Source organism: Bos indicus, chromosome 7 (assembly GCF_029378745.1).
Source record: "Bos indicus isolate NIAB-ARS_2022 breed Sahiwal x Tharparkar chromosome 7, NIAB-ARS_B.indTharparkar_mat_pri_1.0, whole genome shotgun sequence".
In the NCBI taxonomy this organism is placed as follows: domain Eukaryota; kingdom Metazoa; phylum Chordata; class Mammalia; order Artiodactyla; family Bovidae; genus Bos; species Bos indicus.
The window spans coordinates 25865810-25892628 of record NC_091766.1 but is presented as its reverse complement, the minus strand read 5'-3'; the positions used below and the strand labels follow the sequence as shown (position 1 = coordinate 25892628).

Genomic DNA, 26819 nt, shown 5'->3' with positions numbered 1-26819 from the left:
TGTTTCTAACTCTTCAGTTGTCCCCATTTTCATTTTCCCATTAGAAATTCAGATTCAAACAGGAGTAGGATCCTAATAGGAATGGATATATACTTAAATACATAAATGTTGTTCATTTTGGTTTTGTGCCATGAATTTGTTTCTTCTGGACAATGTGTTTTGTGTTTCTGGAAAAAAAAAAAAAAACCTTATTAAGGGTTCAAGTGAACAAGCTGTCTACAGCTAGAGCATTTGGAACGGCTGGTCAGGAAATGTGAAACGGTATTTGTCTTTGGGCAACATGCGTTTATACGTATGTTCTGAACTTACTAGAGAAGATTTGAAGAAAGCGGTTGGGAGGCTAGAAACATTTCTTCTGCAGTCTGCTTGCTTATCAGTGACAGCAGCAAAGGGTAGCTTGGAGAGCAAAGTTCCCTCACCCCGCCACGCCACCCAGATAAAAATATGAGCTAACAACACAGTGTGCTTTCCATACAAACACAGGTCTAAACCAGTGCCCTGGCCCCACCCTGCCAGCTGGATTACTTGCCCCAGAGCCTCTTGTCTAGAAATCTGGAGCCACTACTGAGGCTAATTAAGACCTGAGTTTTACATCTCTAACATCACGGGAGGATCAAATCATAGGAAGTATGAGGGACTGAACTGAACTGAACTGAATAAGAAGTGAGTGAGGGAGATCTGGCCTTTTGAGCTGTGTTTTATTTTTAACTTGAAGAGGACAACATACACTTGTAATTGGTTTTTAATAACCCCACTAAACACATTTATTCCTTTTCATTTTAAATTGATTTTCTTTTTCCATATATTGGATGGTCAAACTGTTGAGTGAATATTGGAAGTAAAAGCAAAAATAAACAAACGGGACCTAATTAAAATTAAAAGCTTCTGCACAACAAAGGAAACTATAAGCAAGGTGAAAAGACAACCTTCAGAATGGGAGAAAATAATAGCAAACAAACCAACAGACAAAGAATTAATCTCAAAAATACACAAGCAACTCCTGTAAATCAATTCCAGAAAAATAAAAGACCCAATCAAAAAGTAGGCCAAAGAACTGAACAGACATTTCTCCAAAGAAGACATACAGATGGCTAACAAACACATGAAAAGATGTGCAACATTACTTATTATCAGAGAAATGCAAATCAAAACCACAATGAGGTACCATTTCACGCCAGTTAGAATGGCTGCAATCCAAAAGTCTACAAGCAATAAATGCTGGAGAGGGTGTGGAGAAAAGGGAACCCTCTTACACTGTTGGTGGGAATGCAAACTAGTACAGCCACTATGGAGAACAATGTGGAGATTCCTTAAAAAACTGGAAATAGAACTGCCTTATGACCCAGCAATCCCACTGCTGGGCATACACATCGAGGAAACCAGAATCGAAAGAGACACGTGTACCCCAGTGCTCATCACAGCACTGTTTATAATAGCCAGGACAAGGAAGCAACCTAGATGTCCATCAGCAGATGAATGGAAAAGAGAGCTGTGGTACATACACACAATGGAGTATTACTCAGCCATTAAAAAGAATACATTTGAATCAGTTCTAATGAGTGGATGAAACTGGAGCCTATTATACAGAGTGAAGAAAGCCAGAAAGAAAAACAGCAATACAGTATACTAACACATATATATATGGAATTTAGAAAGAAGGTAATGATAATCCTGTATGCAAAACAGCAAAAGAGACACAGATGTAGTGAACAGTCTTTTGAACTCTGTGGGAGAGGGCGAGGGCAGGATGATTTGGGAGAATTGCATTGAAACATGTATATTATCATATGTGAAACAGATCGCCAGTCCAGGTTTGATGCATGATACAGGGTGCTTGGGGCTGGTGCACTGGGATGACCCAGAGGGATGGGGTGGGGAGGGAAGTGGGAGGGGGGTTCAGGATGGGGAACACATGTACACCCATGGCAGATTCATACCAATGTATGGCAAAATCAATACAATATTGTAAAGTAAAATAAATGAATTAATTAAAAAACAAACTGTTGAGTGACAGCTGTTTTCTTGCTCCTAAGCAAGACATTGGCTCTTTCTCATGGTTACAGTCTAGCAAGCATTTCTGCATCCTCTTTGAATTGGTCTGTAGTAAACCCTCAACATAGTCATATACTCTCTGTTCTTTTTTTCTGAGGGTCATGAAAGAACTTCACAATAGATGGAATACAGAGGAGTTCAGTCTTTGTCCAACTCTGAATTCCCTGGTTTTCTGAGTCTGTTTCCACATCTATATTTTTCCTTTCTCAATCTACGTTCACCTCCTCCTTTGGCTGTTCATATCTGACCCTGCTTCTCTGGCCTTCATCCTTTTTCCCTGGATAGTCTGGGTCACTTTCCTTTCTGGAGCCATGGTGGCATAGAAGAGTCCAAAGCCGGAGTCAGCCTCTGGGATTCAAAATCTATGTCTACCACTTAGTAGGTATGTCCTCTTCCCTAAACTCTGTCATTCACACTGGCCAATCTTTTGTTTCCTCAACTGCAAAATAAGGATGTTAATAAGAGTCCCTACCATGTAGAATTCTTACAAGATTCTCAGAAGTTAATACGTGTAAAGTGCTCACATGGGGAATAGTGCCTCACATGGAGAAAACACCGAGTCAACTCTCATCGTGACTTCAGAGACAGTTCATTTTGGGAAGAAAGGCAGTGTCCATTGTGGAAACTAGGAAAACTTTAGTTACGTAAATTTCACGTGGCAGCTGGAACATACAGTAGAGCAATTCACAGCCTACTCTGAGATAAGAGCTTCTATGTAAACATTAAAAATACTTATTTATCTCTTACCTTGAATTTATTTGGTAGTCGTAAGTGCAGATTGCCTTCTTGTGCCTAGCATTTGAGCCAGGATTTCTACCTACTATTTCACCTTCATGGCACTCCTGGCCCGGCCAAAGCCCAACCACAGGGGCTGGACGCTAACTGCATATGGCTTATTACTAGGGGCCCACTCTGACCTAGGCAGTCACAGCCGTGGCTCACCTCTGTTCTGGAGACTTTATGGAAGACAGTCAGCCTCAGGAATACGACAATACAGAAAGAACTGGCTTTCCTGGGAAGTTGTGATTTCACTAGCCCTGAGGGAACCTTTCTCTTCTTCCGAGCAGTACCTAATTTCCATCATTAAAGATTCATCCTCTTGGCCTTAAGTTTCTTCAGCTTGTAAAAATCAAAATGTCACCAAATGATTAATTTATGACTTGGGTTAGAGAAACACAAGACCCAGGAGAGGTGGGAGAGAGCCAAGGTGGAGGGAGAGGAAACGTATCTTCATCTCCTCAGTAATTCATTTTCCTAAAGTCAGTCCTATTCCCTACCCTGAATCAAAGCTGACAGCTAAGGATTTTCTCAGCTAACAAAATTTTCTTGTAAACAATGTCTCAAGACAGGATTCCAAAAACCCAAATAAGACCCTTCAAATCTTGAGTCAAAATAAGATCACCTGAACTTTTTACAGTTGGCCAGACATCTGCACTTACTCAGAAAACAGCAACAACTAGAGAGAAAAAAAGGGAATTTTATCCACCTTTTCTGATAACATTTGCCAACTGACTGTGAAGCGAAAGTTTATGGCTTTAAGGCTGGTTGTAAAACAAAAGCCTCGTGGATTATACAGTGTAGGATCAATACTACTGCCCAAGTCTGCCTCTTCTGTGATGTAGTTTCATGATCGCATTTAATCCCCTTATCTCTGGCAGGTGTAGAGCCATCAGGAACATTTCGTGTAGTTGGGCAGGTTATTCTGTGAACAAGGACTTCCAGCTGAGGGGAAGTGTGGACTAGTATCCAGATACATCCTGCTCACCTGGCTGAGCACCTTGACTCAGGAAAGGGTACTTTAAAAATTATCTCAAAAGAATATTCTCATGGCTAACATAAAGATGCCATTATCTCCGTGGGGCACCTTTTACTAATTCCCACAAAGGTGCTCCACGGGATGCAGCAGCAATCTCGGTGGGAATTTTTGAGCTGCCCAGAGCTCCAGTCCCTTTACCTAAGCTGAGGGAATTCTCCATTATGTAGGAAGGTCTTCAAGAAAAGCAGGGTGGTGCAGTGATTGAGAATCTGCCTTACAATGCAGGTTTGACTCCTGTCAGGGAATTAAGATGCCACTTGCCATGGAGCAACTGAGCCAACGCACTGCAATGAACAGCCCATATGCTCTGGAGCCTGTTCACAGCAATGAATGACTCCGCTTGACCCAGTGAAGATCCCCAGGGCTGCAACTAAGACCCGACACAGCCAAATAAATGAATGAATAAGTAAATTAAAAAAAAAAAAAAAAGAAATGAAAGGAAAGAAAAGCAGAGCCATTGGGCCAAGCAGGCCAGATAACTTTCCAGGCTCACATGCAGCCAGAGTGAAGGAATATGACCAACAAGATGCATTCTCTGCACTGTCAATTGGGAGTTGGAGATGCACAGAAAAGATCAGGGATGGTTCCTAGAGGCAGGAGCAAATTCTGATTTCCAAAGCAGCATAGGCAGAGTAGCAGAAGCTGTATGGAGCATCCATCATTCAGTGCCACGGTGAAGGGCTGCCCACGACTGTGAACTACTTCTCTCAAGTATTTGGTTGCAGTTCTGGCTGCTGCAAAGTCTCCCTTGTGTCTAGTCCATTTAATTCTCCAAGTTTCTTGGCAGTAAATTCTTTTTGTATTTAAACTGGTCTTAGTGGTTTGCAAATAAGACTATACATAGGGATTAGCACGAGGGAGTGCTTTGATTCCTGTATTTCCCATCTTTTAGAGTTAAGAATTATTCTAGAAAGGTTATCAGACTCTTCACCTTCCTACCACCACACACATAGGTGTACCTACTTCTGGGTTAAACACTCATCTGGTTTTGGATCCAATTCTCTCTCAGCATCTCAGAATCTCAACTACTCACTGCCCTCTCATTAAATCCTTCCTGTCAACATTTCAATATGATCCCAGTTATATAAAATGGTTTGCCCTGAGCCCACATGCCTGTGTGGCTATTGCTACGTCTCACAGTTTACCAACCAGGAGGCCAGAGAACTCTGCGTCCCAAGAACAGGTTCTAGGTTTGTCAAGAGATTCTGAAGGTTATAAATATTTACAGTATCAACAATAAGCATTTGGTGAATTAGAATCTCTAGGAATAGGACCCAAGACGCCCATTTTTAACTTTTCATACCAGAACTCAAAGTAATTAAGTCTAAAAAATTGCATCTTAATTTCTGGAAATTTTTCCACCATTTTTCAGGTACTGCTTCTCTTTCATTCTCTCTTCTTTCTTTCTGGAGAACATGTTAGACTTACATTCAAGAAGAAATGATGGGACACAAGGGTTTCCAGAAGAGGCAAACTTGGAACCGAGTGTCTGGAGCGCTTGTGGAAGCCATTCCCATTGAACATAAGCTCGTAGACCAAAATCACAAAACACAAATCACTATGTTTCTTAAGCTTTCTTCTATATTTCCCATCCCATCACTTCTGTAAATTCTCAAGAATCCCAAGATTGTCTATCAATGTACTAAGTCTCTTATCTGCTATATCTGTTCCATAGTTATAACATACAAATTTTTCAATGATCATAGTTTTTATTTTCAAATTTTTGCTTGGTTCTCTGGCATACTTTTTTTCTTTTTCTCTATAATGGTTTATTCTTGTCATAAGATTTTCAAACTTATTTTTGAACATTAAAAACCCTTTGATTCCTCTATTATCAATAATTCCTGGGTATGAGTTCTTCTATTTGTTGTGTACACAGACGTCCTCTCTCTCATTGCAGTAAGTCAACTTCTGTGCTTTGTGATTTCACCAGGGAGCATCCCAGCTTCAGTGGGAATGACTTCAATGGGAGCTCCAAACACTCAGTTTCAAGTTTGCCTCTTGGAACTCATTATTTCTGAACCATTTACAAAATATTTGTGGCTAACAGCTTCTGCATGAGAAGATAAGTATGAATCAGAATCACACAGCATACATGGATGCTGGATTTGAGGTCCATATTTCTCCAGACTATCTCTTTGACACCCATTTCCTACATTCTTGCATTGTCCCTGAGTTGGTAGGTATGTAGCTTTAGCCATTTTTCCCAATTGAAAAGCCCCTTCTAGCTTAAGGGAAGAAGAGCCTCATTCTAGCTCCTTACTGTGCACAAGCGTTACAAGGTTTGACTATTTCTAACTGACAATGACAACTCCCACCCCTAAAGTTTATGTCTGTTTCATTTCCACTCCTGTTGAAGATCAGTTGCTTTGACTTCCCATTGCAGTTTTCAGACCCAGATATTTCACTTTTCTGATTTGGAACTTTCTATATGTGTTTTTATATCTGGAATGTATTTTTCTGTGTTAACCATATGACTTGAGTGGCAAGAACGTGTCCCCGGTTCAATCTGTCATCTTGATCCAGTCTGGATTGCTATTTTAACAAGCTCACTAGGTAATTCTTACCAACGCTAAAGTTTGGGTGTCAGACATCACACCTGAGTCACTGCATTATGGAATTTGATACTTCTGTTTCCACCAATGCCCCCACCCCAAACCACCCCAGGAACACAGAGTCAATCACTTGAAGTATTGCTTCCTAAATATTTTTGTCTTCCTGTTACTCCTTAGTTCATTAGGGCCACTGAAATGCTTTTCTACTGAAATCCCTGTATCTACACATTCTCCCTTAAAATTCTACTCACCTCAGGCCATGAGGGTGATCTATAGCTTGCATTTGTCCAAGCCTAAAATTCTTTCATTCTTTGGAAGATAAAACCCAAATTTCCCAGAACGACATAACAGATTATCCATAATCCAGCCTGTCCTTCATGGTTTTAACTTGATATCTTGAGCTTGACTTCATGAGGATTTCTATATAGACAATGTTTATGAACCTCAGTCTTGTAAATAATGGAATGCCCTTTTTATGTACCCCTTTCTTCCTAACTTATCTCATTCCTATTCATGTTTTAAAGATTCAGTTAAGGCAATGTATCTTCTAGGCAACTGTCTTTGGCCCTCCAGGCAGGGTTAAGGGTCCCTCCTCTGTACTCCCAAAGGATCCTATACATACTCTGTCACAAACCTTATATTGAAACTTTGTTGTATATGTTTCTCTCATAAGACAAGAGCTTCTGAAGAGAGGAGATGATGTTTCATCTTTGCACCTACAGCGTCTGGTTTAGACTGGTACTTAGTAGATAATGTTTGTGGAAGTAAATTATTATTGATGATCTCAGAAAGCCAGCTTTTTCTAATGAGCTTCATTCTTTCTTAAACTTTTATCTACTTTGGAACATTTAACCTGGTCAGAAAAATATGTTCTCAAAAGTCTTAGACCAAAAAGTTTTCCAGTAGCTTATGTACTTGGAAAATTGGGATTAGTCCAGGAGAAACATTCAACCCTTGTTGATAGGCTCTTTGGCTCTCCCAGGTTGATAGAAATGCCACCTCTTGTATAATTTCTTATCTAATTTACAGTTTTTTCCCTCATTTACTCTATCACAGAAGATAGTAATTACAATCACATTGGAAAATAAAGAGATTGAGAAAAGAATAGAGAAGAGACTAGTTATCTTTTTTTCTCTCCTTAAAATTATGTAGTGTGACTCCAGTTTCAGACAGAAAAAAGTAAACAGAAGCAATACAAATGACTATATTTTATATAGTCGTTTATAGACTATCTAGTAACTATACCACACATTAAGTCTTTTTTAGATAGTTTAAGTTTCCTCCTTTTCATATACTGGAATTCACTGAATTACTTTGAGGTCATATATGGTATTCCCCACCCCCACCCCCAATAATGCACAAAAATCAGGCTAGCCAGCAAAGATTTTTGATGCATTTTGTGCCACAAAAATGACGTTTCTTTTTCTTTTCTGCTGTGCGCATGCATATGTGTATGTGTGTGTGTGTAAGTGTAAGTGCACACTGGGTTTATCAAGGGATTTAAGAAGCACGGTTTCCTTTAAAAAAAAATCGTGAAGGACTTTTTAAAAAAGAAAAACAAATGATAACTTTTAAACTGAAAAAAGGAGATTTTCATAAAGTGTCCTTTTCATAGCATCTGTTCCCCACCTCACCGTGAATATTTGAGGCTCAAAGCACTTAATCAGGATGAGTTCATTCATCCACATGTAAACCCTGAGGTGATTTTAAAAATTCCATGTGTCATTAGAGTATGAGTATCCAGGCACTCACCTCAGATTACTGTGTTGTGAACAGACTTAGGAACAGAACTTAGAATTTTCCTGTAAGATTTCTTTGAAGCTTACGAAAGTTGATGAAATAACTTTGAACAATGCAATGAGTGTGAAAGCAGGTACAGGAATTTTCCTTAGCTTTTATAACTTGCGAAGGGTTTCAAGGGAGCTCAGAAACCCGAAGAACTGGGGTGTTTTTTCCAAGTCTGGCAGGAGGGAGTACTGGAGCGCTGAATGGCTTGGTGTCTTTGGTACTTTCCTGTCTTCACATTTACCCTAAGAAAGGAAGCCAACGCACTTCATAAATTCCTTAAGTGAAGTGCCATAGGGTAGCGTGATTTCCAAAACCAGACACTCCTTTGTTCCAATTGGTTGGAACTAGTCCCTTTCTTTCTACAGCTGAAACTGGTCAACTAAAAAAAAATAGCAGATGTTATGTGGACTGAACCCCATGGAAACCTTCCCATCTACAGCTTACAGTAGTTGGGGCTGTCCCAATTCCCCAACTCACGTTACTGCCTGGCCTCAGGAATATGAGCACAAAAATGTCCGTAGGACACTCATACTGTCTTTGTGGCCAGCATCCTGTCTTAGATTTTCCTTTGGTCAGTCTACACAGATGTTACCGTCAGAAGCAACCAGAAAGCTTAAAAACCAGATTACCAACCTCACACCCACACTGTCTCCCATTCTGATTGAGTGGAAGTGGAGAGAGGTTTGAGCTGATGTACTTTTTTGAAAGCTCCTCAGCTATATATGATATGTAGATGTCAACCTGTAGAGCAGAAAGGGAAGCCCTAACAGCCCCTTTTCAAAAGGGCAGATGAAACAGAGAGGCTCATCACTAAATTAGCTTGTCTGATAAGCATCTGTTCTTCTGAACTTCTTTTCTAACAATCACTATCAAAATTTACCTATTTCTTAGGTTACTGCATTCTTGAGCTATATCTGCTTGGTGATCCCAGGCCTCTTTGTCTGTCAGTGGGGTTTTGCATTTCCTAACAGTTGTAAGTCATATTGGGAGTACTAGTGATCTTTCCTTTAGATAAAAAAAAAAAGGATCAAGGCCCTATGTCTGACATAAAAGAAATGCCTAATTTAGACATCTGTGATAGAAATTGTCTTACCAAAATCATTTAAGAATATATACAATATTATGAAGTAATTAGCCTCCAATTAAAATAAAATTTAAAGAAAAGAATATATGAGATAGCTTCTAAATGAATTTTTACTTTGGGACCAATGTTCTTGGTTGACAACAAACAGTAAACATTTTTGGTAAATGAACATGCAATTTATAATTAAAAGTTTCAGCTTATCTAGGAAAGACAAGTAGTGTAATTACTGTACTACTATGATGGCTATTTCAAGAAATGTCTTCCACGTAAGAGTCAAGAGGTGCCCAACATGTGTCTTTCAGTGGATGAATGGACAAACAAAACTGAATACACATGTACTAGGGAATATTATTCAGTCTAAGAGGATGGAAATTCTGACACATGCTACAACATGGATGAACCTTGAGGACGTATGCTAAGTGAAATAAGTCAGTAAGAAAAAGACAAATATTGTGTAATTCCACTTAGTCAAATTCATAGGAACAGAAAGTAGGAGGGGAAAATGGTTGTAAGAGTCTCAGTTTTGCTAAATAAAAAGGTTCTGGAGATTGGTTGCACAACGATATACATATATTTAGCACTTCTGAGCTGCACATCTAGAATGGTTATAATAATAAATTTTATGCCATGTGTGTTTTCCACAATTAAAAGGAAAAAAAAAAACCTTCAGTTGAAAAGCCAGGTGCATCTGTGACTCAATAATTGATACTATTAGTTTAGAAAAGGCATATAGAGTTGTAATTAGAGAAAGCAGATGTCAGTTTTCACTTCCACACATGATATTTGAGCAAAATTAGAGCATATTATTCAATCTACTCATTCTTTTTCTGTTTAGGCCACACCACTCAGCTTGTGGGATCTTAGTTCCCAGACCAGGGATTGAACCCTGATCCTTAGCCTTGAAAGCACCTTGAAAATGCTAACCACTGGACCACCAGGGAAGGCCTTATTCATTCTTTTAGATCATCAAGAAGTATTTACTTGTTATGAACCTCCTGAACTTCAGTTTCACAGAACCTTGACTGATATTCATTCTTAACTGTGAGCTGGGGGGGAATCAGATTCAGTCCAGGGTGTCACAAGAATGCATTTCTGGGGCCATGACATTTCCAGATCTCGTGATCTTCCGTGAAGCCAATGTTGTCCTCACTATTACTAAGGATGACCCGGAAGTTCAAGTCTAAAGGAGCATTGATCAAATATGGCTCCTGTGGGTTTTTCTGGGTCAGGACCAGAATAGACAACTCACCATTTGTCTAACTTGAGAAATCTTAACCTGTTGCTGATGAACATCTCATCTGATTATCCCTAAATCTTACAATCAATCTCAGACTCTGGAAAGTGTGACACCACAAGTTTCTACAAAAAGATGAGGCAAGTAGCTTTAAGCCCAGTTCACCCATTCCCCTCCCTATTCATTATCCTTATCTATCTCACAGACAAGGGTGTGTTGATGGGAACAGGCTTAGAGGTCTACCAGACAGGACTCCAAGACTAAGACTACTTAGACTCCCGTTTGGAAGTTTAGATTCATGTGCTATCTTTTCACTGCTAGCTTTCTTAATGGAATTAGAGGAAGTACCTTGCTAGAGAGTGAAATGAGAGAGACAAACTCTTGAGTCCAACAAAAGCAAGGAACAGTCTGTACCTGATGACTTGTCTTACAGCAGAGACATTTGTCTAAACTTGTTAAAGTATGCAGTCTGAAACTTGCAAATATCTACATAGCAAAAGTTCCCATCACTGCCACACCTTCCCCCAGAACCCCCGCCTTGAGTCTTTGCATAATTATTCACAGTGCCTCTTTCAGTGGGTTATGCCTTTGCAACATCATGTTGCATGCATAAAAGTTAATTCATATACATCAGATTCTGAAATTAAACTTTTGTTTTAAGGACTATTGAAAGTAACTATACATGAATCCAAATAGCCTATCTCACCATCTATGACATGTGGCCTCATGACATGAACGAGATAGCTTTTCTAAATAATAGAGGACAAGGCCAAAAAAGTTTAACTAAAATTACAGCTAGAATATAAGGAGTGAAACTAAATTTAGGTTACAAATATTGCCTAATGTTTCCCCAAACGCTCAGTCACCTTCATAGAGCAGGACTGACACCTTTAGTATGGAAGTTTTCTGGTGTGGCAAACTACTGCTATTTCTTGGGGGTCTTCTTTAAAGGTTTATGAGATAGGTTGCCCTTGTGGTCAAGAACAGAAACTGCACAAAAACCCGAAGGGAGAAACTAAGCTGATGATCTCAGATTGAAAAGTTTTAGCTAGAGAAAGCAAAGAAAACTTCTGTTGCAGTATTGGAAGCATGGGTTTTCTTGTCATCAAATACACAGACTACAATGTCACCAATACTAGATAAAAGGTCATCTATCACCCAGGCATCATCAGTACACATTCACAAGATATCAAGAATATGAACAGAATTGAGGAGGGGACTGTAAAATGTCTTTGCAAAGATACCCTCAAAGTGACCTTGCATTGCAGCTCTTGGACAAATGAACTCCAAAGCACTTCAGTTTTGATCGCTGGGTTATATCTACAGTTATCAAGATAGTATGTTTGAAATTTATTTGAGTATCAACTGTTTAGGGACTTCCCTGGTGGTCCAGTGGATAAGACTCCATACTTCTAGTGTGGGGGACACAGGTTCAATCCCTAGTCAGGTAACTAAGATTCCCCATGCCACACAGTGTGGCCAAAAAAAAAAAAAAATCTTATCCCAACGTTCCTATATTAAGCTGGCTCAAAATACCCAACTCCTCAAATGGTCTTCAAACCAGTCTTTACCATATTATTGCTCTTCCCCATGGCTCAGCAGGTAAAGAAACTGCCTGCAATGCAGGAGACACAGGAGACATGGGTTCAATCCCTGAGTCAAGAAGATCTCTTGGAGAAGGACATGGCAACCCACTTCAGTATTCTTGCCTGGGAAAACCCATAGACAGAGGAGCCTGGCGGGCTACAGTCCAAAGGGTCACAAAGAGTCAGACACGACTGAGCAACTGAGTATGTACATCAACTGTACATACCTACAGCCTCTTGAGGAACTCGATTTTTCTAACTGAAGGCTAGGACACAATTTTAGTGACTCCTGGTATCCTCTTTGAGTTTGTTTTACATGTGACTTCCTCTTTATTATCGTGGATAGCTAAGAAGGAACTGAGAAGAGGAAAATCAAGAAAAGAGAATGCTCAGGGAGCAATAATTACTGAACTATTAGACACTGCCTGAGGTTTTAGACGAAACCTTGTGCTGCTGCTGCTACTAAGTTGCTTCAGTCATGTCCAACTCTGTGCAACCCCAGAGATGGCAGCCCACCAGGCTCCCCGTCCCTAGGACTCTCCAGGCAAGAACACTGGAGTGGGTTGCCATTTCCTTCTCCAATGCATGAAAGTGAAAAGTCAAAGTGAAGTTGCTCAGTCGTGTCTGACTCTTAGTGACCTCATGAACTGCAACCTCCCAGGCTCCTCCATCCATGGGATTTTCCAGGCAAGAGTACTGGAGTGGGGTGCAATTACGATGAGACCTTTTAGGTCTCAGCAAATGTGAATGAAGATCATTGATTCTGTTGTCACTTCCTAACAACTGCTTCATTAATTTATTCTCTCCACTTGAATTTGTATTGTTTGACCAATTTAACATTCAAGAGAATCTTCCATTTCAAGTTAAAGAGTGGAAAAGACAAACCACGACTTGTGCTAGGAGTCAAGCTCAATGCTTTAATTCCTGGTGATTTCTCCATATGCATTTACATGCGCATAGTCAAATTAACTGTCAAACGTGGCTTGCAATAAGCCTCACTGGAAATTTTAGATTTTCTTTGGGAGAAACTTGACTTCAGATTCTTACTGTTTATGAAATTATTTTTGTTTCCAGACATAAACCAGATTAAAGCAATTTAAAAATTAAAGACTAGACAAATTGCTTATTTAATTGCACCCATAGAATACTCAACCAATAGATATCACTGTAAAGCCCTTGCTTGATAATTCACTGACAAGGATCACCATCTCAGAGGTTCTACTTATAAAGAATGAAGATCCTAAAATAATCATAGCACTGTCAATACAATGCCACTCAGCAATTTACAAACATTCACCCATACACTTACTTTTAACATTATAAATATTAATACATTTTTATATGAGGTCAAATCCACTTCACCTTAAATTTCTGCTGTAAAGCTGTTTTAATTTTGCATTAAGAAAGCCACAGCTTTTTAAAACATTGTATTTTATGGGGAGAAAATACACATCACACAGAACTTCCTACTGTGGTGTGTTCTCTAATTTCTCTTAAACATTGTATAAAGTTATTTCATGTTATATGAGAATCATTTCTCCTCTTATGATAATTTCATTTGCTCTACTTAGATTTCCTTATGATGTGTTAAGTTGTCCTCACGGAGCCTATATTCCCTGTAATTTCACCACTCTTAGAGAAGAGTGGGGTTTCTGAAAGAAAGAGATGTTTCTTGGGAAGGTTAACTTAATTAGGTTCTTTACCACACAGAAAAACCCTTCAAGATGATATAAGCAATTTGGTGCTTCAGGATCTTAATTTTCTAGTCCACAAACACAGGCCTTTGCATTATGATTCAAGATAAGTCACAGATGGCCAATAGCTACCAATTTTTTTCCCAGAAGGCAGCTTTAGTCAATTCAAAAGGAGTGCTGAGCACAAGAAAATGAAACACGTATTTGCCCAATTACAAAGTCACTGCAGAGAAAAAGCTCTTCATTATTTTTATAATCATGTTGGAGGAGATTAGCAGCACTGTCATAAAGCAGATATAGGAATTCTTTTTCACCACCTGTATTTTCTGTCCTCTGGCTTCTGTGCTCTTCCATTACGCCTCTTTGCCAATGCTACCAACACTTGTAGAGGTGGGGCTGACAAGCCGAAATTGCTTCACATACAGCTTTGGCCCCTTGGGCTTTCTCTGTCACCAAAGAGGGCTGGACTGAAACACAGCTTCCTAGCAGGCTCTGTTCGGTGTGACGATGCACTTTTCCCTCTGTTCTCAGGGTGTGATTTCGGATGGTAAGGCCCAAAAGTAGATTTGGCTTGAGCAAGCGCTGGCTACTTTTTCTTTTCATGATATCTACTGAACGCTCAATTTTGTTCTGTGCTGTGCTCAGCTAATGAAAACTTATTTATTGCACTGTAGGTTCTTCCTCAAAAATCTCAGTTGTCAGCCTGATTAATGTTTACTGGTAAGACTGTTGAGGCAGGGTTAGGCTCACATAAAGAAAGAATGTACAAGCAGTACTCGTTAATTTCAGAAATGGATTTGTTTGACTGAGTACAGATAGCCTGATGCTATATGAAAGCAAGTTGATTGGTCTAGCTTATTTCTTTGAAGTTAGCAGGATCTCAAGCACCTAAAAATTCTTCCTATCAAATGTAACTCTCATATCATATACAATTACCCTCATATATCATGTAAAATGGCAAGATTCCAGTACTTCGTGTTTCTGTATAAAGAGGCTTTTAAGGGAAAGTTGCCTATATAATGGACTTCCCTGGTGGCTCAGACGGTAAAGCATCTGTCTACAGTGTGGGAGACCTGGGTTTGATCCCTGGGTCAGGAAGATCCCCTGGAGAAGGAAATGGCACCCCACTCCAGTACTTGCCTGGAAAAATCCCATGGACAGAGGAGCCTGGTAGGCTACAGTCCATGGGGTCGCAAAGAGTCGGACTCGACTGAGCGCCTTCACTTTCACTTTGCCTATACAATGACTGCTATTTTTGACAGTGGACCTTAGGACTTGGGGATCTTGGTTACTGTTCCAGGTTCTGATCATGCACCCAATTCCCTGGCCCTTCAGCTCTTACAGCCAAAAAAAAAAAAAAAAAATCATGATAGAGTAGGAAAAACCACTGAGATGGAAAGTGCGAAAACCTGGCCTGGAGTCTTGATTTTTTCTATTTTATTAGCTGTGACTTTGGGCAAATTATGTCCTTTGACTCTGCTTCTACTTATGTAATTCTAAAATGCTAGAAGTGGGTCATTTGTTTTCAACTATTGCACCCAAATCTGTCATCTAAGTTTCAGTGATTCTACCTGATTTCCTTAATTGTACTGAGGGTGAGCCAATGGCTCAAATCTTCATGATCAGAAGTTAGACACTTCTCACTTTAAGAAATTCTAAGAGTTAGAATGGGCATCCTTGTCTTGTTCCTGATTTTAGAGGAAAGGCTTTCAGCTTTTCACCATTGAGTATGATGTCATCTGTGAGTTTGTCATAAATGGCCTTTATTATGTTGAGATATGTTCCGTCTGAAACCACTTGGAGGAAAGCTTTTATCATGAATGAATGTTATATTTTGCTGAATACTTTTCTGTGTCTATTGAGATGATCTTGTGATTTTTATCCTTCCTTTTGTTAATGTGGTGTATTACACTGATTGACTTGCAAATTTGGAACCATCCTTGCATTTCTGGAATAAATCCCACTTGATCATGGTGTCATATTATATAGGTGATCAGTAAGTGTTAGCTTTTCTCTGGCACATTCTCAACAATGACCTTTAAACCACAGGAAGCATAGCTTACTATCTTTTAGGGAAACAAATCCCAACTTTTGGATAATTTTATTGTTAAAAATTTCTACCTTATCATTGGAATTTATGCCAAGATAAAGTTTTTCTCTATTTGGTATTTATTTTTACCTTCTCTTACATAAACACTTATTACAGCATTTCTAGAAACTAGGACATCTACTGGCAAATTCCATCTCTGTCTCTAGTAATTTTTTTAGAGGGAAAGAAATGAGACTTGGCTAAAACTGTAGGTAAACTCTTCCCCAGTAGTGAGTCAAGATTTTTGTCTAATTACTGGGGTTTTGTTTTCTTTTTATTAGAAATTCCAAACCCTCTGGGTATGGGAAACAAAATTAAAATGTATTCCTAAGCATGTTGTAACATAAAATAAGCTACTTAGAAAGGAGGGATACTGCAAAGAACTGAAAAGTATCAGCTATGATTTCTGATGTCTGACTCTCTTGACTTTTTATAAAGGTGGTCACGTGGGGCCTGGCTCTTGGTCAAGGTTGTAATGATGCCTAAGGGTTTGTGCATAAGCTAGTTCCCCTGCAAATGAAATAAGACTAAATTACACTTTGCATTTGTGATTTATCTTTCATTAAAAGTATTTTGTAAGAAAGATTCATCTGATTCACCCTTTGTCACTTCAGATAAATCAACAGAACATAATGATCACAATCTTCAGGGTCAATTTAGGACACACTGATGAGAATCACTAGGAGGGCTAAGAACAACATCCAACACAGATAGTCCTTAGTAGGGTTCATCAAGGAGAAGGCAATGGCACACCACTCCAGTACTGTTGCCCGGAAAATCCCGTGGATGGAGGAGCCTGGTAGGCTGCAGTCCATGGGGTCGCTAAGAGTCAGACACGACTGAGCAACTTCACTTTCACTTTCCACTTTCATGCATTGGAGAAGGAAATGGCAACCCACTCCAGTGTTCTTGCCTGGAGAATCCCATGGATGGAGAAGCCTGGTAGGCTGCAGTCCATGGGGTCGCGCAGAGTCAGACACCACTGAAGCGATTTAGCAGCAGCAGCAGCAGCAGCAGCAGCAGCAGGGTTCATCAAATCTTTCCTTTATTTCACAAGGTTCTCAAAAGATACCATGGCAACCCATGCTATAAAGGCCTTGCCATCACACTTCAGTGCTACTCTTTTATTACCAAGTCTGTTATACTGCCTTTCTTCTTCTACTCACTGTGACTATCTAAGGTCACCTTTACAAACCTAACAAATTAATGGTGCTCCTGATTAGTGAAGCTTCATGTTAGCATTGAAAAGGAAAATCAGCATCTGGAATCAAAAGACCTTGGTTCTAGTCAGTTTAGCTACTTCCTTACTAAGAGGGCATGATTAGCTCTACTCAAGCTCTCTGAGACCTCAGCTTTCTCACCTACAAAACAGAGACACTAATAGAGATGACAATTAGGTTTCATCAATGAGCAGTGCTGTTGGAAGTGCAGGTTAAGGATTAAGAAGCCATATATGCAACCCAGTGTGAAAGAATCCCCAAGTGAAAGGCTTGCCATAGAGTAGGAAGAAACATACATGGCACATATTTATCACTCTTGAACTTTTAAAATACTCACCTGAGGAAGTATAAATACAAAACAAAATAAGAGATGTGAAATTGATTTTTAAACTGAGTTATATCCAAATGCTACTATCATTTTTAATAGTTGCATTCTTAATGATGGGTTATTAGAAGAGAAATGAAAAGAGAAACCTACCTATACCTTCTGCATTCAGATCATTCTCTTATATGTTCTTGGTAGCAAGCATTTTATTAGTGGCCACCTGAAGATAAAGCCCATCTGTTACATCTGCCCTCTAAGTGAATAAAGGTGGGTTGCATGGGGTAGATTTCAAAGTGGGAAGAAGCTATGCTCTGGCAGGCCCAAAACAGAGATTCCATGGGAAGCAACAGGTCAGGCTTTAAAGTACCCTCATATCTTTCCAGGAAGGCAGCCACCTACTATACCTAGGCATCAGGCCAGCTCTGGCAGGAGATTGGATCAAAGCTATTTGCGTGTCTGTTTCAGGGCATTAAGTTTTGTCTACCCACACAAGGTGAGGAAGAGATCAATGCAATCATGCAGAAAACTTAATTTAGAGGAAGAAAAAGGAAGAGAAGAAAGACAAGACACAAGTCTTGCTTTCACTGAAGTATATTTTTTGTAAAGTGTGACAGAGTATCTTTAGAGAAGATCCTTAGCGTTTTAGTGGCTAGTTTAGACTATCCTTGGTATGTTTCAAGGAATAATGACAAAAACCAGACAGACATTCCACTTCATTACAAGCATAGCATTGGGCACTGTCATCTATGTGCTGTGTCATTTAATCCCCACCAACTCTGTGAAATGGCATCTAAGGTCTGGCGATGTCATGTCTGGCCTAATTTCTCATGGCCAAGAATTGACAAGGTCCAGCTTTAGAATTCAAGGCCATGATTCGAAGTGTGTGGAAAGACTAAGAAATTTTAAACCGTGCTGGCAACTCTGTGTTGTAACTCTTCTATAAATAGTTCCCTGATTATTCCTAAATCCCATTGACTTGGTATAATGTAAGCTATTCAGCAATGTGATATGGATAAATATTTCCTTTTCAAAACACTGCACAAATACATGATTTCCTCCCTCTGTCCACCCTGTAGGAGAAGTAGGAAAAGAGCAAGGTAATAGGAATTTACCTCTAAGCTATAAAGCCTTCCTATCCTTTCAGTAATCACCGAGGGGAGCTCCTAGTTACTAGGGAGACCATAACAGAGTGTAGTAGATTCAAGTACAACACTTGGGTTGCCTGGCTAGAGAATGCCAAAAAAGCAAAGGAAAATATTATTGTTACTGAAATCATTTGATGTCTATGACTAATAAAAAACATGTTGGCAAACTGAATTTTCAGAAATGCCCAAAGGGCTTAGTTCAAGCTATGAATTAATAGCATACAGTAGTTCTGTCTGGATAAAAGAAAAAAAGACAACAACGCTAAACCATTTTAAAATTTATCTGAATAACCAAAAGATTCCACTAGAAATCTTAAGCAACCAATCTGGGTCCTTTATTCAACTTTTAATTGAAATTCCCTCTTCCCTTTCTTTTACAGCTAAATAATAATGTTACATGTTTTGAGTCACATAATTCTTGAATTCTGGGGGACCCACCAGCCTTCTTGGCCTTCTTAACCAACATCTCACAAATACCACAATTATCTCTTAAGTGTCCCTGACAGCTGTATTCACCTTAGAGACTTACGCAGGCTGAGGTGTCCATTCATCCAAGTGCTGTGCCCCAGGAGGACTGGTGGCAGCTAGGGGCAGATGGAGCTGGGGCTGAGTCAGACCTCCAATTACCTCTTGACCCAGGCCCCAGAGGTTACCATGGGCCTGCCTGAAGATGTTCATCCTGATTCTGCTTGATCGTGCCCAGAGCAGGAGGCCTTTGCTAGAACATATCCTATCTTGCTATGGATATAAGCTCTAACTGTTGGAGGGTGCTTTCTCATGCTGTGCCAAAATCTGCCTGCTCATGTTTTCTATCCATTGTTCCATACACTATCTCTGGAACAATACTGTTTGACTCAACTTCCTCTTGTCTTGAATAGCCCCTTAGATAACTGAAGTCAACCATCATAATTCCCTGATATACGGTCTTCTCCAAACTAAATATCCTCAGTTTCTTTCTCAGATCATAAGGCAAATATATAGACATTATAACAATAATAAGAGACAGAAAATATATAATCATCATAAGAGAACAACAAAAAGGTGGTCTGGAAATGAATTTTTTTTTTAAAGAGTTGTCTAACTGGAAAACTGAAAATTTTAAGTGATTTTGAGGAGAACTGTCTCTTTTCACTGAGTTCCTGCATGCTGTCCATCAGGCCATCCCGTCAGAATGGAAATGTAGCTTGCCAAAGCTTTTTCTTGGTGACACCATACCAGCTCCTAGTGATCAGCCATCAGTTCTCACTAACTTGCATTTATTTTTGCTTTATTTAGTGTCAATGCCCACTTTGAGAAAAGTTTCTGGAAGGATACTTATCTGCCCATGAATAGTTGTGACATAATTTCAGAATTTGAATACCATCTATTAAGAATTAAGGGAGGGACAATGTAAGGAAACAGAATCCTTAGTTATTTCTCCTCCCCAAGTTTTATTATGTAAAATTCCAAGCATACAGAACAGTTGATGTAATTTTATAGTAAACACCCATATTCTTCATAGCTAGACACTACAATTGACACTGTGTTATCTTCAATTTATCACTTATCTATCAGTTTCTTGATCCATCCATCAACCCCTCTTACTTTCTTACACATTTAAGAGCACTGTAAACAGTGCTTATCAGTACACTGAATTCCTGACACTTGAGCATGTATATTATTCAGTTCTTTTTTGATACTTTCATTAGCACTCTTTTCTGAATTCCTCCTACCATTCTTTCCCTCCTTCTCTCCACTTTCTTTTCTTACAGAAAAGAAAACTTCCTTTCTACACCGTACCTCCCACTTGCCATCCCCCAAAGTTCTAAATGGTAAAAGGAAATGTGAAAAATCTGAGCAGGGAACTGGTCTTGAAGCAGCATCAGGAAAGGTCCCTCCATAGGTGTGAGCACCATAGACTTGGGAGAGTTGAGGTTCTCTGAACAAGCTGATGCAAACCAACTTACAAGGGAGGGAGGTGTAGAGTAACAAGGCAACTGAATTTACTGTGAGAAACACAGCTATCAAATACTTAGGCATCTACATTGCTTCATCAGCTTGATTTCTCCCTGAACTAAGCTGCATAATACGCAAATTATGAAGGATTTGGGTGAACAGAGTCACAGAAAGAAAGCAAGGTCTTAGTGACACGGAGCAGAGATCTTATCAGCACTTTTAACAGCTGGCCAGCACCATGTCCTACACCAAAAGGATGCTTCATAATTAGTGCATTATGAAATGAGCACATGAATGCTAACTACCCCTCTAGTAGAATGGCTGTGGCTCAGGGCACCTCTCCCCTGGACAGACTGAGCAAACTTTCCCACGTCCGCTCTTCTAGGGCTCTTCAATGACGTTCCAAGACTACCATTCTCCTTTGAATGATGCATTTTCTTTTATCAGTTCATATGCCATTCATTAAGCTTCCAGGAAGTCCTAATCTTGAGGTCTATGACTATCTAATCCTATCTTTGATAAACTGATTTTATTGGCTTTACTCTCAAAACAAAGAGTGATCTCCTGCTGCTTGAGTCTACTCTTTTTAAAGATCCGGGAACACTGTCTTCCCTGATGAGCAAAAACCATTACTCTAACTATCTCAAGATTTATGTCCGATAAGAAATGTTAGCCGTTTATTTTCTGGGCTTCCTAATTACCACCAGCCCACAAAGACTTGGCAAGGTGAGCTTTTCACTGGAAAGGCAGCACCACAAAAATGCCAACACAGCACTTTTCACAACAGATTCTCTGTAATCGCAGAGAAATGCAATTTTGACAAATCAATCCATTTTGAGAACCCTAAGTGGAGTTTCCTAGTCATACAGTCTCAACGGGAATCCTTTGGTTATATAACAACTTCTTAATGTAGTTTCTTCAAAGGTTTCAATGTCACAAATCAGATTATTTTATAGTAAGGAATTCCTGTCCTTGCTATTTCAATTTCTTGAAAAATATTCTTATCCCTGACCACTTTCTCTATATAGATACCATAGTAAATATCTATAAACATCAATATTTCATGGAAATGCTTTAGAGTTTATTTGGATGCAAACTCTAAGGTGAAAATGACAAGAGAATCAAGGCTATGACTATTTCCTGTGAGGCTACTTATAGACGAGGAAAAAAAAAAAAAAAAACAGATGCTTTTTGGTGTTGGCACTTCAATGGTAAAATGACTAGGAAAAAAAAATCAGGTGCTTTTCAGTGTTGGCACTTCAATGATAAAATGCAGACTGCCAACTAGAGTTCTTTTCTAACTGCCTCTCTATATAAGCAGCCAACACACAGGTTCAGATCCAGATAAAACCCTTCAGTAGGGTGAAAGATACTATGATGCAGAGAGCAGACTTTTACTGTTGGTGGTTTCAGTGCTCTGACAGGAGAGCATGGACCTCAAACAGGACTTGGTCTAGGTGAACACGGAGCTCTTTCTTTTAGCTGGCCTTTAAAGGCTACGTTTGTTCAGACATCATTAGTTCTTTTTCTTCCTTTGATGCATCTGTCTCTAGTGATGGAAACTGTTTTTTTTTTTTTTTTAAGAAACTAAAGCACAAAAGGAAACTGAAAAAGCTACAGACTGATTTGGCAACAGCTAAGCAAGAGGCTGCCATCACAGTCCTGGAACTCAATGAGAAGATCAAGACTCTATGTGAAGGAAAGCTAGCCCCTAGAGGTCAGTATTACCACGTGACAGTTACACACCGGCCCTGGGCCCTGGGTGATGCATATAGCTTCCCTGGCAACAAAGCAGAGAGCAAGGCCACAGTGCCAGGCAGCGCACTGGGCCAGCTGCATGCTGGCCGGGCCTGATCTCCATTCTGCTTGATTAGAGACATACACAAACTGCGAGCTCCAGGCGGGGTGTGCTTCCGCTGTGAGAAAAGCAGGGAATGAATAAGCAGTTCCTTCAAGGAAAGTCTCTGGGGGCTGAAGAATAGAGTGAGACATCTGATCAGTGTCTTGCTGGGTGGCAGTGAGGAAAACACAGGGCCCAGGGAGGAAGACCGGAGGCTCCCAGGGGTGGGTCTCTGAAGTGGGGCAAGGAGAAGGGCTTGTCTGAAAGTGGAGACAGGCTGATAGGCCAAGACGGGCATGGGAAGAAAAAGAAATGTTTTAACAACAGGCTAACCAGCCAGAAATAAGCAGGGAAGATGGGCTGAGGGTGAAATCTGGGTGGTTCCGAAAAAGTTAATAGCCACTCTGGTATGGATGCTTTAAAGTCTTCTCTCAGAGATGACAAACACACTTGGAGGGGGCAGAGACCCTCAGATTGTCATCATCAGCAATAATATGAATTAACATTTGATACGACACACCAGGCATTTTGTTAAGCATCTCATGTGTATTTAATTCTCAGAATAACCTCTGAAGCAGGTATTAGTACATTTACGGATTCCACAAGAATAAGCGCAAGCTACCTGGCCCCAGGTTAGATGTGTGTGGCCACGCCTGGGCAGTCACCCCAGGGTGCTTATGCAGCTTTGGTGCAGTGAGGCAATTTCTCTGCACCCAGAGCAGATCTCACTCTGCCTGGTGGATCTCCTGCAAAACTATGGTTCCCTGGGACGAATGTCTTCCTTTGATGTGCGGCACTCTTGCAAAGCCAGGAACATGCAATTGTTCTTACTCTCACTTCCTCTATTACTCATAAATAATTATGGAAAAAGAGGAGGAACGTGGAAATAGTGGAGGAGGAGGAAGTAGGTGATGTGGTGGCTGTAGAAAGTGAGACACTCCCAGCATCCTGACAGTATGGGAAAGTGTTTAATATGAGTTTGGTTTTAATTTTCAGTTTTGAATAGCACTTTCCCTAGATGGAAATGGCATGTGACACCATCACCTTGAAACACATGGTTTTCTCTTTCCACAGAACAATATAGCTTAATTTGCTTTTACCACCATGAAACCTAAATGAGTAAAACCCATTAGAGAATATTATCCATTTAAAAGTCTTTATTCTAAGGCATCATAGCCAGATTTCAAATCAGTTGCATGATAGGAAGTTGACAATGATTGCACAGGATGCTGGAGAAAATTTTCCTGCTCATCTGAGAGAAGTTCTCAATTTCTCAACTGAACTTTGAATCTAGTGGAAAAAAGATTTTATTGCAAGTTATCTGATTCTTGTTACTCTCATTTTGACAAAAATAATGTCCTTTGCTATCTAAGGATGATTTTGTCCCTTTGATATTTTGATAGGTCAAAATTAAGATACTACTGGGTTACCAGGACTATAACAATTGTGGGGGATGTTAGAAAACATTAAATTCCACCTTTGCTTCTTTGTCCACTTTTGTCTCTGTATTCCTGTCTAAAGCAGGGGAAAATTACCTGTGCAGGAAAAAAAACAAAAAAACTAAAGTATTATGAACAGATATAAATTTAAATAAAGTCAAGTATTCCAAGGTTAATTATAGATGAAAGTACTGACTCCCTATAAAACCTATGTATTGCTTTTCTTATATGTTGGAGAAACTGGGTCAGTAGATAGACATACAGCCTGAAGCTCTTAAACCATATATTTGCACAGTCTTACTCTCCTATGGGTTCCAAACAGCCTAACCCTGTGTTCAATAGCCCAGGAAATTATTATCAAGGCTCTTGTGGCCCCAGAGTAACATGAGCTCTTATTCTCAGAGACTTTGGTCACCTTGCTCTACCTCTCAATTGATTTGAAAGTAAAGTCTGAAAAGATGTAGGTAACTTTAACACACAATGGCTCCCATTTAACCACAAACCATTAGGGTTGACCCACCTCCCACACACATTCCTTGACCAGAACACCACTCCTTTCCTGCTTAGTCTTGTGTCCTTTAATAAAATGATAGTTTTTGTTTTTCAGACCTCTGTTTGCAAATGACAGATACCCTCAACCATAACAGTTTATGACTGCGTGATTATAAGAAAGGGTGATTTCCTGGCACAAACACAGACAAACTAAGAAAGGGCATGCTCAGCCTTCGAGTCTCATAGATTCAGGGACTCAAATCCCATCAGGGAACTCTGTGTCTCTCTGCTTCTGTCTGCAGTGAGACTTTCATTTCCTCAAGAGGGATGTCAGGAAACACTGAAAACATAGCCACAACAACCAAGGGCTGCCCTACTTATTTCTCCTCCAGAGAAGAAGAAGAAGAAAACATGTGTTTTCCTACCAGCTTTAGTTAGGGAAAGTATGAGAAGGCACCTTGTCTTGGCTTGGGTTGGGTGCTTATTCGAGCCCACGAGTCTATGTTTGTAGCTGGAGGCGGGAAAGTATGGTTGGACAAGCTTGGTTATGCACCAACCATTGGGTGAAGGGGCAGAAGGCACTAAGGGTGGGATGGGAGGATGTTGTGACTGGTGGATCCCAGAAGTACAGGACTGGACTGGGAGAAGACACTGGGTCACTGTCTTACAGGAAGGGCTAGCCTGTTGCAGGAAAGAAACATGTCCAACCTCCTCTCAGCTAGTGATCAAGCTAAAATATCATAAAATGCTTAACAAATCACCCATCCATGAGTATTTGCACTTTTTAAGTGGATTCTTCTTGATGAACAAAAGACCTTCATGACCCAAGAAATTAATGTCCAATGGTACAACTTCAGACTCCATAATAGAGTGAACCACTTTGGGAAAGGAGACTCCTTGCAGCCTCCATCATGTGACATCGTAGTTGCCAACTCTGAAGTTCAGTTTTATGGTAACAAGTGAAATTGCAAGAGGGGAAAAAGGGACTCAAATCACGACTTTAGTCCCTGATTCTAAATTACATGTTATCTGCATTAACACAAAGCTACTTCTCTTCTATAGTTACAAGCCAGTGCCTACAGTTATAATGAGCAGATTAATGAGATGGGTTCAAATAAATTAGAATCTCTTCCTATGCAAATGTGCACAATTTTTCAGTTTGGTTCATTTTCTAAGTAAGACTATATAAAACGTTGCCATTCAACTCTTCTGATCAGAGGAATACCCTAGAATACTAGGGATACTTTTAAGCATGTTCAAATTGATGGAGCAGTGAGCTACCAAACTTTTTTTTTTAAACACATAAACACATAAAAATGATTTCACTGGTTTCATACTTAAATAACCTCCAAGGAAATAAATGATTTAAGTCAGTGGAAAGTTCAACTGAAAAGAAAAACACCTTTATTATAAAACTGGCACAGCAGGAAACTTACTTACCGTCTGAGTGTTGCTTGTTGATTTTCACTTTGTGCAAATAATCACAGTCCAGGGCTGATTCCTTGCCTCTTTCCCACAGCTGGCACCTGAAGTGCTTACAGTTTAATTTACTCTCAGAATTCAGTGAAATGCCTATTGTACCCATTCAAAGCTTGAGTCCATCTTTTGGTAAACATTAGTATGCAGAAATCTAAGGCTATATTTCAAGTCAATCTGCTTCCTTTGGTTTTGGAGCAGAAAATTACTTTGTAAAGGACGTGAGTGAGTTGAGTCCTGGCACATTAGCATCAAGTTACCTGCTATGATGAAAGCTTGAATCCTTGACCAGAACATTCAGGACCTGGTTAGTAGATTTCAAGCTAGCACACTAAAGGGAATGCACTCCTCTGGATTTTTTTCCCTTTTCATTATTTTCTCTTAATATGCACAGCTGGTATATCAAATAACGTATGTCTCTATCCCACAGGCAAGTTCCCAATGTCCCACTGAAAGCCGTGTCAACGTTAAGTCATTTCTTGGTTTTACTCTCATTAAGAAGACACTCTCCCAAACCAAACATCATATATTAATGCATACATGTGGAATGTAGAAAGTTGGTATAGATGATCTTATTTGCAAAATAGAAGAGACAAAGACGTGGAGAACAAATGCACGGACCCCAAGCGGGAAGTGCAAGGGTGGTAGGATGAGTTGGGATATTTGGATTGACATATATACACTATGTATAAAGCTGAGAACCTGCTGCACAGCTCAGGGAATGCTACTCAGTGCTCTGCGGTGTCCTAGTGGGAAATAAATGCAAAAAGAGAGGGGGTACATGTATACATATGGCTGATTCACTTTGCTGTACTGTAGAAACTAATACAACATCGTAAGACAACTATACTGCAATGAAAATTAATTAATAAAAAAAGAACAAGTCAAACAAGAAGATGATGACACTCCCAGGTAGTACAGGTACATCCCAGGGCAAGCTTCTCGAGGACTCAGGGTCTGAACAGAGCCAGACACTTTTGAGGCAGGCTAGTCACAGGATTGACTTTTCAGTGACATAAAATTACCTTATGGCAGAAAGTGAAGAGGAA

At 39.8% G+C, this 26819-nt stretch overlaps 1 protein-coding gene across 1 annotated transcript in view; it reads left to right on the top strand.

Moving 5' to 3' along the window:
- The window catches only part of CCDC192 (coiled-coil domain containing 192), a 228412-nt gene that overhangs the window by 139868 nt on the left and 61725 nt on the right, over positions 1 to 26819 (top strand). The window contains exon 6 of the mRNA XM_070793222.1: positions 22108 to 22240. Coding sequence (XP_070649323.1) covers positions 22108 to 22240 — 133 coding nt within the window. The remainder of the gene's footprint in view (positions 1 to 22107; positions 22241 to 26819) is intronic.